The sequence below is a fragment of the Lathamus discolor genome, chromosome 1 (genome assembly GCF_037157495.1).
Source record: "Lathamus discolor isolate bLatDis1 chromosome 1, bLatDis1.hap1, whole genome shotgun sequence".
Classification (NCBI taxonomy): domain Eukaryota; kingdom Metazoa; phylum Chordata; class Aves; order Psittaciformes; family Psittacidae; genus Lathamus; species Lathamus discolor.
The window spans coordinates 61542789-61561480 of record NC_088884.1 but is presented as its reverse complement, the minus strand read 5'-3'; the positions used below and the strand labels follow the sequence as shown (position 1 = coordinate 61561480).

At 40.8% G+C, this 18692-nt stretch overlaps 1 protein-coding gene across 3 annotated transcripts in view; it reads right to left on the bottom strand.

The window, feature by feature from the left end:
* The window catches only part of ITPR2 (inositol 1,4,5-trisphosphate receptor type 2), a 261899-nt gene that overhangs the window by 136890 nt on the left and 106317 nt on the right, over nucleotides 1-18692 (bottom strand). For all 3 annotated transcript variants that reach the window (XM_065673846.1, XM_065673864.1, XM_065673855.1), the window contains 7 exons: nucleotides 17921-18094; nucleotides 12689-12778; nucleotides 12416-12541; nucleotides 11078-11200; nucleotides 9282-9482; nucleotides 3558-3809; nucleotides 1126-1251 (listed from right to left, as the gene is read on the bottom strand). In XM_065673846.1, the coding sequence (XP_065529918.1) occupies nucleotides 1126-1251; nucleotides 3558-3809; nucleotides 9282-9482; nucleotides 11078-11200; nucleotides 12416-12541; nucleotides 12689-12778; nucleotides 17921-18094 (1092 nt within the window). The remainder of the gene's footprint in view (nucleotides 1-1125; nucleotides 1252-3557; nucleotides 3810-9281; nucleotides 9483-11077; nucleotides 11201-12415; nucleotides 12542-12688; nucleotides 12779-17920; nucleotides 18095-18692) is intronic.

Below are 18692 nucleotides of genomic sequence, written 5' to 3'. Positions count from 1 at the left end.
GCAGGACTCGGTTGATATTATTTTACCTTTTTTTATTTCAACAAAATGAAGAACACAAGGAGTGAGAACTTAAGGATTATAAAATGTGATGGACCATGGACTGGGAAAAGATAGACATACACTATGACAACATGCTCTGTAACATCTCCGAACTACCGGCCAGCATCAAGGATCAGATACTGTCTACCAGCCACCAAAAACCTGTGGTTCTGCTTCTTGAGCAGAAAGAGCAACTCCATTAGCTGGCATTATATTAGGCTCTTACAAGAAGCATTAACCTCCTATAAAAGGATATGTAACGTAAGCTGCAATCATTATGTCACACTAGCTTCCCTTCATGGCTCTACTATTGCATGTTATCCTTCTGGAAGGCATAAGATTTCCCTTGCTTTCTGCCTCCAAAATACCAAGAAATGGAAGCATAACTCAGCTTCTGATTGAAACTTAATTCGAGAAGTACTGACACCATGAAGCTCACTAGGGTCCACAAGAGCTGAATGCCTACGGTATCAACTGTGCCGTGTCACCTTGCAGCCTATAGCTTATACACGAATTAGCACTCTGAAAGACCACAGCTCTACACCTGCCTTACTCATCAGCAGTGAAAATGTATTGATAGTATAATAAGAGACAAAAACAGGCCAAAGTGAGATTAAAGAAGGAACATTAGCCCAAGAACTTCCTGATCCCTGATCCTCAGTGTACTAACAAAGTAAAGCAAGAAGATTACAGATACGGTGTTTTTACTTTCAGTCACCACCATAATGACTAGTAACATATGCTCCCAGAAGACATACACAGACTCCCAACCCTATACATACAACCATTTTATTTTTCTGGAAGAGAAAAGAACATGTGTTCCAAGATGCCCTTTAAGAAAGAGAAAACTGATAGCAATTTGTGGATTAAATGATGATAAATAACATTGAAATGACCATTTGTTAAAAAAAACACAAACAAACAAAAGAAAACCACACAAAAATAAAACACCTACACCTATTGTACTGCTGACTTTAACAAACAGTATTTCATAAAATAAAAGAAGTTCACACAAAAAAGTTATTGCCAGTTCAGTGGACACCCATGGCTATACCATAATATTTTTTAGCATCTTGTGGAGCTTACCCTTGCCATATCAACAAGGAAGTTCTCAAATAATTTCCAAATATGGTTACTGGCATAGATTTCTTTCATTTCCACTTCAGTGTCCACGTAACAGTGGTTAACAAAATTAACATATGCAACTTTCACCTGCGGGAAGAGCAAAAACACAGACAATATGAAACGGAACAGTAAAACCCATTGATATGATGTTTCCTATCTGCAAAAATACCAAGCAATAAAGGTAATCGTTCAAGTACTAACACTAATACCAGTAACAATGTGTACATTCAGTTTGAAAGACACAAGGAAAAGCGCAGCAGCAAATACATTAGTGTACCTACTGAAAGAATGCAGGAAGAAAAATAGGCAGTTTTTGCAAACATTCTTACTCTAACAACAACCTTCCCCCCCCAGACAAACCCATAATAAATCTGACATTTAAATGATATTAAAGACTGCAAGGGCCTGGCTCCAAAGCCAGGAGCTGTCAAAATGCAGGACACCTCTGCATTTGCTGGTTGATTGCTGTGGGTTGATGCCTTGTGACAGGCTTGCCAAATATATACAAAAAAAATAGCATTAGAGCTACAATCCCTATATTCCCACAATCCTAACGCAGTGCTTGTATTCAGGATGGGTGTAACTCAGATCTAAATGGGAGAGAAAGGCTATGCAGTGCTGGGACTTCAGCAATAGCAGCACAAGGCTTAGCAGAGAAATGCAGCCTCACTCCTCTCCTGCACCACAAATCTGCATGGGCACATCATAAAAATAAATATCCAGTGCTTGAAATGTATGAATTAAATATAAACGTACACAGATAGAGTGAAAATTTCATGTCACGGTCAAAGGAAAGGAGATAGTTGCATGGGTTTAATGCAATCAGGAGAAAACCCATGTCAGGCTTTTAGGTTTATTTGAGCTTTTATTAATTAGCATCTGCTGACAGTAATGCTAGAAGGAACTTCTGAGCAAAGCAAACATTTTTCTTTTCAAGAAAAGAATCAGTTGATCACAATGGGACTTTTTCATGGAGTCTTTACTCCTGCAGGCCCCAGTTCTGTTGATATGAGCCACATTTTTCCACCAGATAGCCTGCAGAAATCTGTCTGACTGATACACAGGGCCTGAGCAAGCCCCTTGCAAAGCCTGTGAATAGATTTCTGTTGATTACATCTGGTTTGGTGCAAACAAACACCCCACTTCTGATGAGCATGTGGTATCACATTCCTTCTGAGGATGACCAGTGGTAGCTGCAGAATTGGGCCTCAATATACAGTGAATAGAAACATTTGCTGGACTGCAAATGAACTTAATAAAATAAGAATTCACCTAAAACTCCCACTGACTTCAGCATGGCCAGAGTGTTACCCATCATTTCCAACAAATTCAGGCAGTGGCAAAACGTTGGCTTGACAAACCACTTGGCTGAGTCTTCTGACTACAGCTAGAAGTTACCAGGGCATTAAGACTCTGACAGTGGCTGGACAAACCCAGGATAACAAAAAGGTGTCTGCCCTAAAAGCTGACAATCGATGTGTCCTGGGTTCACCAGTAGCAGTTTTGCTCCTTCTTAGTAGCTGGTGCAAGCTCTGTGTTTTGACTTCCAGCCTGGGCAGAGAGCTGATAACACCGATTGTTTTTAATTGTTGCTAAGTAATGTTTACTCTGACCAAGGACTTTGTGAGTCTCATGCTCTGCCGGGAACGAGGGGAGGCCGGGAGGCAGCAGAGACAGGACACCTGACCCAAGCTAGCCAAAGAGGTATTCCATACCACAGCACGTCATGCCCAGGGAGGTAGCTGGGAGTTACCCGGAAGGGTACGGACTCTCTTCGGGGGGGTCGAACTCGTTCCGCGGTGGCATCGTATTTTCTTCTCTTGTTATTTTCTCTTATCATTATTACCACTGGTGGTAGCAGTAGTGATTTGTGTTATACCTTAGTTACTGGGCTGTTTTTATCTCAACCCATGGGAGTTACAGTCTCTCAATTCTCCTCCCCATCCCTCCAGGAGCGGGGATGGTCGGGGTGGGGGTAGGGGGAGGAAAGAAAGAGGGAGAAAAAAAGGGGGGGAGTGAGTGAACGAGCTTTGTGGTTGGGTTTAAACCACGACAGTTCTTTTGGGCGTCCAATGTGGGGCCCGAAGGGTTGAGATAACGACAGATCTGACCAGATTAATAGTCAGTCCTCACAATGCTGATCTACTGGCTCTCAAAGTTGTTTCTCTTGATCTCACAGTTTCAGAATGCTGTACACGATGCATGAGGGACAAGGAGCTTTCTGTTTCAGAAAATACTGGCTATCCTTCCTCATTTATTCACCTTAACAAACACCACCTGTTCGCAGCCTATTCCCTGTGCAAATCTTCAACCTATCAGTATATTGGAAACAACAAAATATTTTCTGAGTTTATAGAAATGATAAGTTTGCTTCCTCATTCAACGAATCTTACCTCAGGTATGCAGTCATCATGGGTCACTACTCTCACTATATCATCCAGTGGCAGGAGTGAATTGCACTTGATCTCTGTGTATACATTTTTTCCTTCCGTACAAGCTGCTAGCAATTCCACTAGAGTGATGTGATATGCTAAGGGTCCACTCTCATCTGCTCGATCTCGCTCCGAACACATCATTTGGAGTAGGACTGGAAATGATGCTCTGTCATTGTAGAATATCAACACATCTTCACCGCCATTTATCAGCTGAGAAAGATAATCCCAAACTTTTAAGCACCCTGTATTTGCAGTCATTTTGGACTCAGTGATCTTAAAGGCCTTTTCCAACCTTAATCATTCTGTGATTTTCTTGATTTCTTATTTTGTTCTACCTTTAAGTACACAAAAGTCTATCTAGCTAAAACAAAAATAATCCAGTGTTACTCTGATGTGACTTACCAAATGCACATGTCAAAACAATATCCAAAGCAAACTTCTCTTATCTACATAACCGCAAATCTGGAATAACTCACCAAGGAACAAGCTAATGCAAGGCAAGTCTGACGTTTAATTTCTGTGTAGCACTGTGTTTACCTAAGACAGTATGCCATCCTTATTATTCCTACTATCTCAATGTTTGTTTGAAGGTAATTAATTACTCTCACCTCCTATTGTGAGGCCAGGATGTGTTATTATCCCTGCTTTATAGATAGCGACTTAAGGTGCAGAGAGATTAAATGTTTTGTGCTACCTCACACAAAAAGCCTGTGGCTCACCCAGAATTTAACCAGCCTTTTCTGTGCCCTTGCTCAGCATAAGAAACAAAGGACAATTCTTCCTAACCTATGCAAATTTTGCAGATGGGTCTTAACGTTGTCAGTGTCATGCCAGCACTTCCATTTAACAGAATACTGGTGTATGTGATAAATACTTGATTTTGCTACAAGCGCCTTGCTGATCTCAGGAGGATCCAGAGTGGAGGTGGATGCTGGCAGCCCATCTCAGCAGACCTCACAGAGAAGTTGTGCTCTAACCCTGTTCTGAACCGCCTGTACACTGAATACACCTACTGCCAGTGCTGCTCTGTGAGCTGGAGTGGAGCTGGGACGGGAAAGTAGTTCTGTCTTCTCTCCATCACTTTCCTTTTAAGCATAATGCACACTCAATGTGGGTGAAAATAAGATCCCATAAACCCTTCCTGGTAAAGAATACACCTTGGCAGCACAAACAGCCATACGTATATTGTGAGTAAGGCACTTGACATATCCAAGTCTGTATGTGACATAAAATCCTAGGCTACTGAATTCAAGGGCAGAAATAAAGGCTGGTCGAAATGGGAAGGCAGCAACAGCAGCAATGAAAATTAGTCTCCCACAATGAAAAGTCAAGAAACATTTCATTACATTTTCCAGGGTTTCAACATTTCAAATTTTGAATGTACAAACTCTCTGATTGTGTTCTCCCTTTTTCTGCACATTTTGACATTGACAACTGGATGGGGTGAATCGTGAATTCAGTCTTTCCTGCAATTCCTATTTCTCATTTATCTTTAGGTTTCTAAAATGTTTCTACTCTTGACTTTTCAAAATAGACATTTTCTGGACAACTCACAGTACAGAAAAATAGGTTTTAAAGAGCCAAGTGCTTGGGAATGATGAAGGAGACAGCGCAAGGACCCATATACCATTAATCTGATTGCCCTCAGTGCCAAAAAAATGTATTTTAACATATCAAGTCAAACTGACCCCTCATCCTCTCATGTACCTATTGTTGATATATGAGGAGGATATACCAGGAGAGAATGAATGTGAAACACAATCCTGCATGGCATGCTAGCTATATATTGACTGTGAGGAACCACAAACTGAAGCAGATGATGTTGCATCAGTACAAGAAGAGCTAAGGGGGACAAGGCAATCATCATAAATGCAAGGACAGAAGATGGTGTCATCCTCTTTCCCCAAGTTATTCGCTTTTAAATGTGATTTACAAAGGAAATTGTAAATCCCAATTGACCCAAGCAGAGAAAACAATGCCCCTTTAAAAGCAGAAAAGTAAAAGAAATATCCAACATCATCCAAAGTTCTCACTGAGCATCATGAGCTCAGTAATATGGGGGAAAACCAAAACCCCACAACAACGCAAAAACCCAGCAGCATTTTCTTCCACTAAAGTGTATTTTCAACAAGACCTTTATGGAAGTATAATGAAGGTTGGTCAGTGTTGGAGCAGCTGTTGATGCTCTGCGATGTATCTCTCCAGAATATATAGATAATAGAAAACTCTGCTGCCACATTGATCCAGTTCAAAAGTAAATTCTGCTTTCCCTTTTGTAATAATGTTTGCACTGATAGGCAGCATTCCTCCAGGAACCTCAAAGCATGCTTGTAATGAGAAAAAGTGCCCTAAGGAACCTTTCAGGTTGGTAAACATCATTACTAGCACTCTACAGACACGGGGACCAAGGATATGAGAACAAGTGAATAAGCCAGATTGGAAATGTTCAATGTATTTTATGAAAGTACTCTTTGGCAATGGTGCTCCTTCATCTGTATGCACTTTCTAAAACATGCAAATATGATCAGTTTATCCCTTACCCTTAGTAAACAGGAATATCCTACAATATACTTCCTGTAGGTAAAACAAAACACAGTAGTTGAGACAGGTTTTACACTCGTACTCGGTCTTGTCTTGTGGTAAATTGTTTACATGTCCCATCTGGAGGCATAAAAGAAGTTACACCTCTTGTTTAAGGTCACAAAATACATCTCAGTTGTCTACTGAGAAACTGTCCTGATTCCATGCCAAGTTCCAGCCATTTGGCTACACTGTCCCCTTTATGTTGGAATGCTGCTTAAGTACCATTCAAATTTCCCTGTTAGCACCCTTTTCTAGCAAATCTTCATTACCTGTAATCTACATATTTTTAAAGCAGATCACCATCTTACCTTCTTTCATCATAACAAGGGTGCTCCCTGCCCCCAGCAAATTCCTGCAGACCTCGTGATGTAAATGCCACATCCAAGTTCATTTCAATTTTCATCATGCAGTCAGCTTAGAAATGTATTATGACAATTTATCTTTTTGCTATTATAGGTCAGTAACAAAATGTATCAAAATTGAGAAAAATCTAAAAATTTTGATGGATGAGAAAGTAAAAACCTACAAGAAGCTGTGGTGGAAGGGGAAAATTCTAAAAGCGCAAAGGCATGAGAACTGTTTGAATTACATAAATCAAAGACTTGTAATTGATATTGCATGTTCAAACACTTCAGTCAAATTGAAAAGGTTGAGGTAGATTCCATTAAAGGTTACCCATGTAGGCTGAAGCTTTCTTTTCTTAATTAGAAGATTTTCCTCTTTGTTGCTGTGGAACAAAATTCCAGCAGAGTTTGGTTTTGTTCCTGCCACAACCAGAGTTTCTCTTTGTTTCCTTTGTGAAGAAACACGAAAAACCCCAAGAAAACAAACAAAAAGTAAAGAAAAATGTTCCCTGGACTTTCCATCATCTTTGGTAAGTCGTGGGAAACGGGCGAGGTGCCTGAGGATTGGCGGATGGCAAAGGTCACACCAATCTATAAGAAGGGCAAGAAGGAGGACCCGGGTAATTATAGACCGGTCAGCCTTACCTCCATCCCTGGAAAGATGATGGAACAACTTATTCTTGACTCCATCACTAGGCATATCAAGGATGAGGGGGTCATTAAGAACAGCCAACATGGTTTTATGAGGGGGAAGTCATGTATGACCAACCTTATAGCCTTCTATGAGGAAGTGACTAGGTGGAGGGATGATGGTAGAGCGGTAGATGTAGTTTTTCTTGATTTCAGTAAGGCATTTGATACTGTCTCCCACAGCATCCTCATAGATAAGCTGAGGAAGTGTGGGCTTGACGATCAAGTAGTGAGGTGGATCGAGAACTGGTTGAAAGGAAGAAGGCAGAGAGTTGTGGTCAATGGCGCAGAATCTAGCTGGAGGTCTGTGACTAGTGGAGTTCCTCAGGGGTCGGTGCTGGGACCGGTGCTGTTTAATATTTTCATCAATGACCTGGATGAGGGAACTGAGTGCACCCTCAGCAAGTTTGCTGATGACACAAAACTGGGAGGAGTGGCTGACACACCAGAGGACTGTGCTGCCATTCAGCGAGACCTGGACAGGCTGGAGAGTTGGGCGGGGAGAAACTGGATGAAATTTAACAAGGGCAAGTGTAGAGTCTTGCATCTGGGGAAGAACAACCCCATGTACCAGTACAGGTTGGGGGTTGACCTGCTGGAAAGTAGTGAAGGGGAAAGGGACCTGGGGGTCCTGGTGGATAGGAGGATGACCATGAGCCAGCAATGTGCTCTTGTGGCCAAGAAGGCAAATGGCATCTTAGGGTGCATTAGAAAGGGAGTGGTTAGTAGGTCAAGAGAGGTTCTCCTCCCCCTCTACTCAGCCTTGGTGAGGCCGCATCTGGAATATTGCGTCCAGTTCTGGGCCCCTCTGTTCAAGAAGGACAGGGAATTGCTTGAAGGAGTCCAGCGCAGAGCCACAAAGATGATTAAGGGAGTGGAACATCTCCCTTATGAAGAGAGGCTGAGGGAGCTGGGTCTCTTTAGCTTGGAGAAGAGGAGACTGAGGGGTGACCTCATCAATGTTTACAAATATGTGAAGGGTAGGTGTCAGGATGATGGAGCTAGGCTTTTTTCAGTGATATCCAGTGATAGGACAAGGGGCAATGGGTGTAAACTGGAGCATAGGAAGTTCCACGTTAACATCAGGAAGAACTTCTTTACTGTAAGAGTGACAGAGCACTGGAACAGGCTGCCCAGGGGGGTTGTGGAGTCTCCTACACTGGAGATATTCAAGGCCCGCCTGGACAAGTTCCTGTGTGATGTACTGTAGGTTACCCTGCTCTTGCAGGGGGGTTGGACTAGATGATCTTTTTAGGTCCCTTCCAACCTTTGGGATTCTGTGATTCTGTGATTCTGTGACTCTGAGACTACCTGGACTTTTCACCATATTCAATTTTACCCAGATTTTAATCTCCTTGAACTGCTACCAGAATAACAGTTAAACGCACGAGTGTCTGCAAGTTGAAGACTTCATTTATCATGCACGTTATATATCAAATCCAAATTGCAAATAAATCAATTAGGTATTTTCCCGGTAACTTTATTGGCATAAAGATTTGTCCACAAACCACTCTGTGGAACTTACTGGGTCAGACTCCGAATCTAGCTAAGCTTTAACTAGCTAGAATATCTCTAGTGACCCTCACAGAAACACTCTGGAACAAAAGAAACAAAACAGAAACTAGAATTTTTACTTATGTGCTAAAAAGATGGTCTGTAACACTATTTAGACAAATCCATAGAGGTAAGAGCCTCTTGTATGGCAAAACCATGCCACAATATGGCAAGTTTGGTGCATAAATGGTATCTTAAATTACAGTACAGGAAAATGAAGGTTTATGTAACTCTGAGATTTCCATGCTACATCATCTACAAATAGACATCTCTGTATCACCATGCTAACACTCATGTTTTCTTTCTAGTAGTTATACAGATGGCCTTACAAAATTAGATTAAGCTCCAAAAAATGTCTGCTAAAATATTCATTATTTGTGATACCGCTTAAAATTCTAAAGCGATGATGCCATTATATCCCATTGGTATCAAGAGCAGAAAAAGCAGCCTCAAAATACTAGTGTGTTAAAAAGACAGCCACTAGTGATTAACATATGAACTCTTCACTTACCTCTGTCATTACCATGTCCTGGCATTTTTTCACGTATTTGCCATCTGCTTTCACAATGGTCTGCAGGAAACGCAAGTACTCCACATGACGGCCATGGGTCTCAATGCAGTGTACAAAGTGCTGCACCACCCTTTCACTAATTTCATTACACAGAAGGTAATTATTCATGAAGATGTGCCTCATGGTTTCAGCTTCCAGGAGCTGAACAGATTAAAATCAAAACAGCCTTATAAGAAGAGCAGATTTGTTTGAAGATTGAAAGATTCACAGGATTCTAGATTAGAGAAAGGCACATTGGTAAAGACAAAATGCAGAAGTCCAATGTGCATCAGCCCAAGAATTAAGCAGTGACCTTAGGGCCTAGCTTTCATTTATGATGGGATTTCACCACACTTTTTTATGACTATAAAATAGTCCTAAAGTGGACCTTTTTGTGCCCTGACAAAATTTGTGCCCTAAGAAAATTTGTGCCCATTTGGAAGGTGAAGACATGCATATACACACATGACGCTGCTAGAGCATTCTATAGGGACTTAAGTATGCAAGACAACTGAGACCACAGTCATCCCACTCATCATCAGACTTCTCATCAAGGCAACCCAGAAAGATGATCAGCTACCTCTAGCTCCCTCTGTGGTCGACAGAGGCAGGCATTTCCAAAGGTAAGTCAGTGCACATGCAGTCTGATCACTCTGAAAAAACATCTCGTTCCACATCAACTACAGAGGGAACCTAAGGCTGTGTTTCTACTGATGAGTAGCACAGTACAAGAGAAACAGGTCTGTAGCAAGAAGGGATGCTGCTGGGGACTCAGCATCCAGATTTTATGTATTCTTAGAGATTTTGCTTCAATGTTGTTCTAGTTGTTCTTCAATGTTGTTCTTCAATGTTGTTCTAGTTTGGTCCCTTGGACTAAAGCTTATGAGCGTCAGGTTTGCTCCCAGGGTACACCCTTCTGTATAGTGTCCTCTGAAAGGAATCCTCACCAAGTTTGCTCCACAATGTGAACAAAAGCACAATAACTGGGACGATCAGAAGATCAACTTCAAAAGAACAGAAATGCAAGTGCAACTGGGCTCTATGCTTGGCACTCAAGCATCAGGGTTGGACAGGATGGAGTCTGGGCATTAATCCCCACTGTGGTCAGCTCAGTGCCTTTTGCTAACTTCACAAAAAAAAGCATAAATAAAAATTAACAGAACAAATGCTTCCTAATGTATGCAGACCCAAAATCTACAACCCTAATACACTCTTTCTAATAAAAGCATGTTTTCCTCCGTAGATCTACCATTGAGCGAGGTGTCATTCTATATGACTATATCTGTAAACACGCACATACATATATACACAAAGGGACCATGACAAAGAGATTTACAATAAAGACAATGATTTCATAAAAGATCAAATTTTAAACTAGTTGCCTCAAATGGCAGCATCATCATCAAAACCCTATGGGTCTGATTCAGCTGTCACGCAAGCTTCATGACAGTATCATTACAGCATCTTCTACCTTGACTGCGAGTCAGGATGAATAAGATCAAACTACAGGATGTGATGATGTGACACTTATTCATAGATATCTCCAGTAAACCCCACAGATAATATTGGTTTACACTTTTAAAACGACAACATTAAAAACAATGACATAAAGAGCAACAGTAACAGAGAAGAAACAAGGACAGAGGAGAGAAGGTAGAGGGCATAATCTAATGAAATTAATTGTCTAGTGCTGTAATTTTTCAACAAGTCTGAATTTACTTCTAGTTATAATATTCTCCTTAAAATAAAAAACTTACCCCTGGAGTTAAGAACAAGTTGAGATTTTTGTGGAGGAGAACTTGATTCTGAGGATTTCCTCGACAGAAATTCTGAAGAAAAGTGTGGGCTAGATTCATAACTTCATTCATCTTTTCATCGCTCTGCAGGGAGAAAAGACAAATGAAATGAGATGGGCATACCTAACCATACTCATTAAAACAACACAAGGTAAATTCAAACAGGAACAAACCAATTTCCCTGAGCCTTTATAGGACAGGGATTCCCTCTTTGGCAAAAGAAACTGGTGTAGTTTTCTTCAGAGACCATTAGTGACTGCACCTTACTCTAAATTGACTTGATTATAGGAAGCCACGGGTATGAGCAACAACTCTTAAGATCTCCTCATGCATGGTTATCATTTCCTAGCTTAAAAAATTGCTAAGTGACTTGAATTAAATAAAAAAACCCACCTCTCTAGCCTGCACTGATTTTAAGCTTTTGAAAGCTTTAGCTTTTATATAGCTACGTATCGAAACAGATGTATGTGTGCTTGTGTGTGTACACCTACATGAATATGTATGTTTATACACACTCCTACACAAATACATATCTAGTTTCATCCCCATTCTATCTTCCTCTCATATAGTATTCTAACTATGATTTGATGAACCATCTATATGGACAAACGCTATTTTACTGAATACAGCTGAACCCAGTGTCTGTATCATGACATTAGTATGTAACACTCAGGAAAATGTAGCCCAGAAGAGATTTATCTCCTCTCAATGCTTTCTACAAGCTCTAGAAAGATGTGGTCTTTTAAAGGCTATCTTTTAAAGTTCCTTCATTTGTATGTCCAATGCAAATAAATGAGTGCAAAATCACATTATCTTCTGAAAAACTTACAAGAACCGCTAGGTTAGAAGCCTCCACCACAATAAAAAAATAATTATTTCAGACTTGATCCTTGAAAGCTTTTCACCCGTTTGTGCATCTATGATAGCATTCATGTCAGCACCCGACAGTGGAATTCAGGTACCCTGCCAGAAGTTCCATTAAATCAATGCTTCTTACTCTGCAGTGACTGCAGATCTAAGGTTTGCCTGGTTCAGGACTGGGGTGATAGCTCAGCGGCATCCAGGTACATGAGGCAGTAAACATTAAATTCTCAACAAAACCCTTTCTATGCAGGCAGCCATATTTAAACCTAGGCCCAAACCCATTATTCTTAAGGCAGAAAATGGCATCATTATCTCGTGTTTGTACCGTAGTTGACTGAATTCAGTTAAAAAAATATTCACATTGATTCTTGGGCCACTTGAGGCCTTGCCCTTCATTGAGTTCATGTTCCTTAGCACTAGAATTATGAGAATAACCTTTTCATAGGGTATCTGCAGAAGGTCCAAGACTACCAAGTGGGCACCCATATTTTTCAGCAATCGCTGCTGTTGATTCCGAGATTTTTTATTCTGAACACAAAGTTTGCTGAGTCGAATCAAAATCTGTAAACAAACAAACAAATAAATAAGCTTGGCAGGAAACAAAGAAGCAGTCATATCACAAACCTAAACAAAAATACATTCTTTTAAAATAGTTAATAAATCCAATTATCAAACAAGCACGTGAAGTTTCTTAGCAGATATACCAACCTCTTTAACAATATTGTAGTTATTGCTTTTGTTGCTGTCTATCTGGGGCTTTTTGGTCCCATCCTGTATTGGACTCAAAATATTTGATTCCTATAACAAAGAACACACAACAAGTGAAGATGTCTTGCAATTTCCTCTACATGAACTAATTATATGTAATAACAGCAAGTGAAGAAGTGTTATAGCACTTCATAGGGAATAGACTTATCACATAATAAAAATATTCATTCATTCTTTATCCACTGGTCCATGAGTTCACAATCAAGTCCTTCCTTTGTTTCAAATTGCCAACATAATCTGAGGCAATTACTCTATGTGTACATGCTTCTGATCCCCCTAAAAAAGAATACATTCCTAAATCATGGAATAGATATCCAAGGAATTTAATACTGTGAGAACAGGGACAGTAAGTATATTTCAATAGCACCACTCGTTCCAAAAATCTCTAATACATCTAGAAAGATCACAAAGTCTCTGTATGTGAACATTAGAAAGCCTGGAGAAAGAGCTCAAGATGACCTCTGTAATTAAGATAAATAGGTGGAGTTCTCAGCAGTACAGGAACAAGTAGCACATGGAAAGTGGAGATGTTCCTCCCATGAAGAGGACACTTCTGTCCTCATCTCTGGATGATGCAGGAAAGGATTTAAAAGCAAATGAGAACCTTATGTTGTTAAACTGCAACATCCAGTCATGACGCTGTATGCTCTGGGCCTTGGCTCTTAGAAAGCCCCAGCTGGGTATGATAAGAGAAATCAAGTCAGCAAGTAACTGCCAACACCCACGCACCTTTCCATGCATATCTCAGTCAAAACATGGAAGAGCATCCACACAAATACTGTCACTTAGAATACTGGCAGTGTTTTGTTTTGTTTTCTGCTGCCAGCTATGGGAAGCCTTTCTTAACTGGAAATACAAAGAACCGAAAGATTGGACTTTGGATGCTGAAACTAAGCATGTAGAAAAACTGCAGCAGATCTTGTGATTGCCTCACAGTATAACCACAGGATATAAACCAGTGTAATAGCATGGAAAAAAAAGAAGAAACAGGTGCACTTCTGAGTTTCATCGTGTCCTCAAACTTCCTACTGTTTTAGAGAAGACAATTATGCTAAACCACACACGTGCACGCCAGTCTGAATGTTTATGCATCTTGAAACCTTTCTCTGAACTTTCTTAGCTGATGGGGAAGATGAAGGGTTCTATAAATCCCAGCTGGTCTTAATTTCCAGTGGGGCAAGAACAGCTGCACCACTTGGCCATGGAAGCTGTTTATAACAGTGTCAGTACTGCTGTTCAACGTGGTCATGTTGATCTATGCAACAACAGTGGATTTTATTTGTTTAGGTTTGTTAGTATGCATGCTGCCTTCTCTTTAGCCATTTGAATCGATACTTTGGAAGGAATTTCAGGCTCTTTGCTATAATTAACCACCCTCCTCTGTTCTGGGACTGTGGGTTAACCAAGATTAATTTACCTGTTACTTTTACCAGCATTCTTCCTCAATCAATGTAGTTTTATAATCCATGTGAACTATATGTCTTTTCTGGAAGCACTGACCAGCATTAAACTGCTGAAGCTATCCTTTCTCTTCACAAAATAAAAGCCTGTTTATTGAACCCACAAGAGCATGCCAGCGACGTAGTTATCAAGAGATGATCACACCACTGGGATACCAGAGACACTCAGTTGCATATCTTGCCTTGTTAAGCCCCATGACAGACATTCTCTGTCACACTTTTCCATAGCAGACAGGGAGTCATAGACATCACATTGAGAAAGGTTCTCTTCTGAGCACCCCACCTTTAGGAAATGGTATTTTCAAAGACTATTTCCTTATTCGTAAAATTCACAGAATATCACTGTGTGCATCAGTCTTAGGATCCTTTCTTTCTAGCCCCCAAAATGGAGCCTCAGATTCCAGCATTGAGTCCAAGCAGTTCCCAGCTAATGAAATAGTCTCACTCATCCCAGCAGGAGAGCTGTGGACAGCCCTGGGCAGTGTCACGCTGGCACAGTTTTGCCCTCTGCAGGCTGTGTTTACTTACCAGGGGAAAGAGAGGCACTCTCAGAAATTCCAGTTCACAATCTCAGCTTATAGGTGATGGTTAAGATGCTTGTTCAAACAGTCCCAGAACCAAAGCAAACTGCCACAGACCAGAAAAAGAGGAGAGCAAGGGAACACCAGGCGCTTGAGGGTGCGGAAAGTTTATACAACTTTAAACGTTGCTGAACTTTCTCAGTGGATGGTGAAGATGAGAAGCTCTATAAATGCCACAGCACTATATTTCAGATCCACCTGAGAGTCCTTTCACAGAGACTGTCTGTTTCTCCTCCTCATATCTGTGCTTCTGGTGCTACACCACCAATACATCCTCCAGTGACAGGACAACAAAAGCCACACTTTCCATGGGCTGTGGTATGTATACAGACTCATAACATCTTTATACTAGAGATAACCAAGTAAACAGGCTTTATCTGCTTTTTCCTTCTCAAGCCAAGCTCAGTTGTGTGACATCAGCTTCAGCATTTCTTCCTAATCCTCTATGGTATCTAACATGTCTGACCTAACTCCAAGCACTGCTTCCTGTAATTCTGATCTCCAGTTCCTATGAAGAAGATCCTGCATGGATGGATGTAAGATTCATTGTTCTTCCTGTGGAAAACTCCAGATACTTTATTTTTCTACAAATACCATTTCTGGAGTCAAATGACTGCAAAAAAAGCAGAAGTCTCTAGCCCCCCCCCCCCCGGCTTATGATAGAAAGGTGAAAACAATTACCTCAGAACACTCAGAAGCCAAAGGGCAAAAAAATGTATTTTATTTCTTTTGAAATTCTTAAGCCAATCTTGCAAAGTGCTCCAGGAGGGACAGAAACTTGGGCTTCACGTAAGACTGTTCTGGGATATAATTTAAGCCCTTGTGCACCCTTCAATGTTGTTTGTAAAAAATTAAGCACAGGCAAATGAAGCATATTCACTAAAGACCTAAAGGTTCATCCAGCTCAGTGCTGAACACCCAGCATCCACTCCAAGAAAGCATGGGATCTCACAGGGGTGTTCATCTGCTTGAAGCTAGCCACCTGCTTCACATATTGTAGATTATGACCGGCACCTCACCTCTTGTGTCTTGACTTCAGATCTCAGAGAGAGTATTCATTATCTCAAGTAGTTTTGCCAGGTATAAATATTTCCTGACTGTTAAAAAATAATTTAACGGAGGAAAAAATAATGGAACAGGTTCTAAGCTCTTGTAACCTGGCACAGTTCTCATGGAATTACGACCAGATGATCTAACCAGTTGTGCAGATTACATATTACTGTTCTAATACAACAGTCTCTCAGATCTGCCAGAGATAATATCACACATCTACTGAAGCACTGCTAATCCATACAGACCCACAGATGCCTCATGGGGAAAAGAAAACAAGCCACCACCGAAAATCTCCCATTTATAGAGATGCTTCTGCACATTGTTTTCTCCCCTCTTCCTGAACTTTCTTTGCCATCAGGGCTTTCCATAGAAATAAAAAGGATTTTATTACACTTTTATAATTTATTATAGGTACATAACCTTGTATATACCCTGCTGCAGTCCTATATCCTGTTTCCCCATTACTTTTCCCATTCATTAAATAAAGGAACATTTTCTTTCTTGCTACAGATATGCTTGAGAAAAGAAAACAGGAAATCCCACATATTTAAGCTCATAAAGTCCAGATTCCTCCCCAGTTCTGACACCATTAAATTCAGCCAAGTTACATCAGAGGAAGAGTAGGACCTGCAATATCCCTAGAAACTGGGATTCTCCCTTGAAATGTTGGATTTTCCCCCATATGAAGCCACATAAGACCTGCTTTCCCATCTGAAAGACCAAATGTATGGCATAGAAATACGCAGACATCCTGTCTTTTCTCAATGGCTCCCCTACTTTTCCTGAACGCACTGGCTTCACAATGCTGTATGAACTCCACTTGACTCCCTGCTAAGCTTCCTTTAGTGGCTTCCTTGCCCATTTTCTTGCTACCAGTGAAGACTCTACCATGGAAGAGAATAAGGAAAGTGCTGTCTCAGAAATGGCAGTTGATCATCTCTCCAAACTTCCTCTGACAAAAATGGAAAAGTGGGAATAAATACTGGTGCGAAAGCCTGCTCTAGCTACTGTTATGTCACAAACCTGAACCATAGCAACTCTTGCAGCACTTTGCACTTTAAGATTCATACTGGAGTTATGACTAGATGATCTTTTTAGGTCCCTTCCAACCCTTGGGATTCTGTAATTACATGAGGACCTCAGCTTTCACAGAAAAACAAAAGTAAAAAAAAAAAAAGTCAATTACAATGTTTCAAAATCAGGTGTTTGTGGCTCCAGATTCGAGTTCTAAAGTTTCCCAACTTCTGGTGTGACAAGGGTCAAAAAAACCCGGAATATTAGTGTGCCTACAAAATCTCAGCATTCTTGGGTGAATCTTAGGTTTGGTGGAGAGTGGAATTACTTGTGTAATATTTGAAAATACCGGTTTGATTGTACTCCCCTTCCCTCCTTGCACGAACTGATACTGTCTGCTACTTCTTCTACAAGAAACCTGGACAGGGGCTTTTTACAAGGCCATGTAGTGATAGGACAAGGGGGAATGGCTTCAGACTGAAAGATGGTAGTTTTATATTAGATATTGGGAAAATACTCTTTACTGTGAGGGTAGTGAGGCGCTGGCACAGGCTGCCCCGAGAAGCTGTGGCTGCCTCATCCCTGGCAGTGTCCCAGGCCAGGCTGAATGGGGCTTTGAGCAACCTGGTCTAGTGGAAGGTGTCCCTGCCCATGGCAGGGGGCTGGAACTGGGTGAGCCTTAAAGTCCCTCCTAACCCAACCCATTCTGTGATTCTATGATTCTTTCTTCCAGCAAGTCAGCACAACTGCCACCAGCATGTGATCCCTAGATTACTTCCTTGGCCACAGAGTGATGCCATGCACTGTGGCTTGTTTGCTAGTCAAGAAGGAATGTAGCATAGCTCTGTGACATAAGAATGCAGTTACTGAAAGCAGTGGGAGAGAATATTGAATGAATTGATAAAAGAGGTTTTATCTCCTATTTTAGCTATTACTAAAGGTCAGCCAGAATCCTGCACAATCTCACTTTGCTACTTTGATTAACCGGACCACAAATTTGCAGTTGTTCATTAAGCTACCTATCAATATTGAAACAATTCTAACAACAAAGTCTTTAGACCCACCTCTATTGGCTCTTCTCCCCCTTTGGTTTGATTGTCTCCCACCTCTCCACTCTCATAGTTGCTGCTCTTTTCAACCCACAATTCTGATTTTTCTACAGTCAGACGTAGCTGATCAAGATCAGCCTTGATTTGCTTGTAGTTATCAACATCTTGATTAGACACCAGCAGCTGAACCTGGAAATACAGAAAATCGTAAAGCTATTAAAGCACTAGCACAAGCACTTATGCCTGGGTAATTTGCTTGACAGTTTCCATTCTAAGCCACTCTTTCCAGGTGCTTTATGTAACTTTCCTTATGAAATTGAAACATGGCACACACAGCATTTTTAGCCCTCAATCATCAAGAACATCTAACAGAGGCAGAGACTATAGCTGCCCAAAACAAGTTAGTTTATGAATTTCACAAAATTCTCTCACCTTCCTTAAAACACTGCAAAACATTTTCAGCACAAACACGGATTTACAAGTTCTTGAGTTCTATGTAGGGTTAGTGCTGATGCACTGATTATGATCCTTGTGGCATTAAAACAATACAGTTCCATGGTATTAAAGCAATACAATTAGAAATAGCTTATACCATCAGCACAGCACTTCACAAGTGGGGAAAAAAAAAACAAAAAAAGGATGGTATAACAAGGAATCATGACATCCAAAGAAGAGTCAGAATGGCAACTTTAATGATCACCTACCTCACCATAATCAAACAGTGAAAACGACAGGTTTTAACACTGTTAGGCCAGCTTAAAAAACTTGTTTAAATATAGCTCACAAA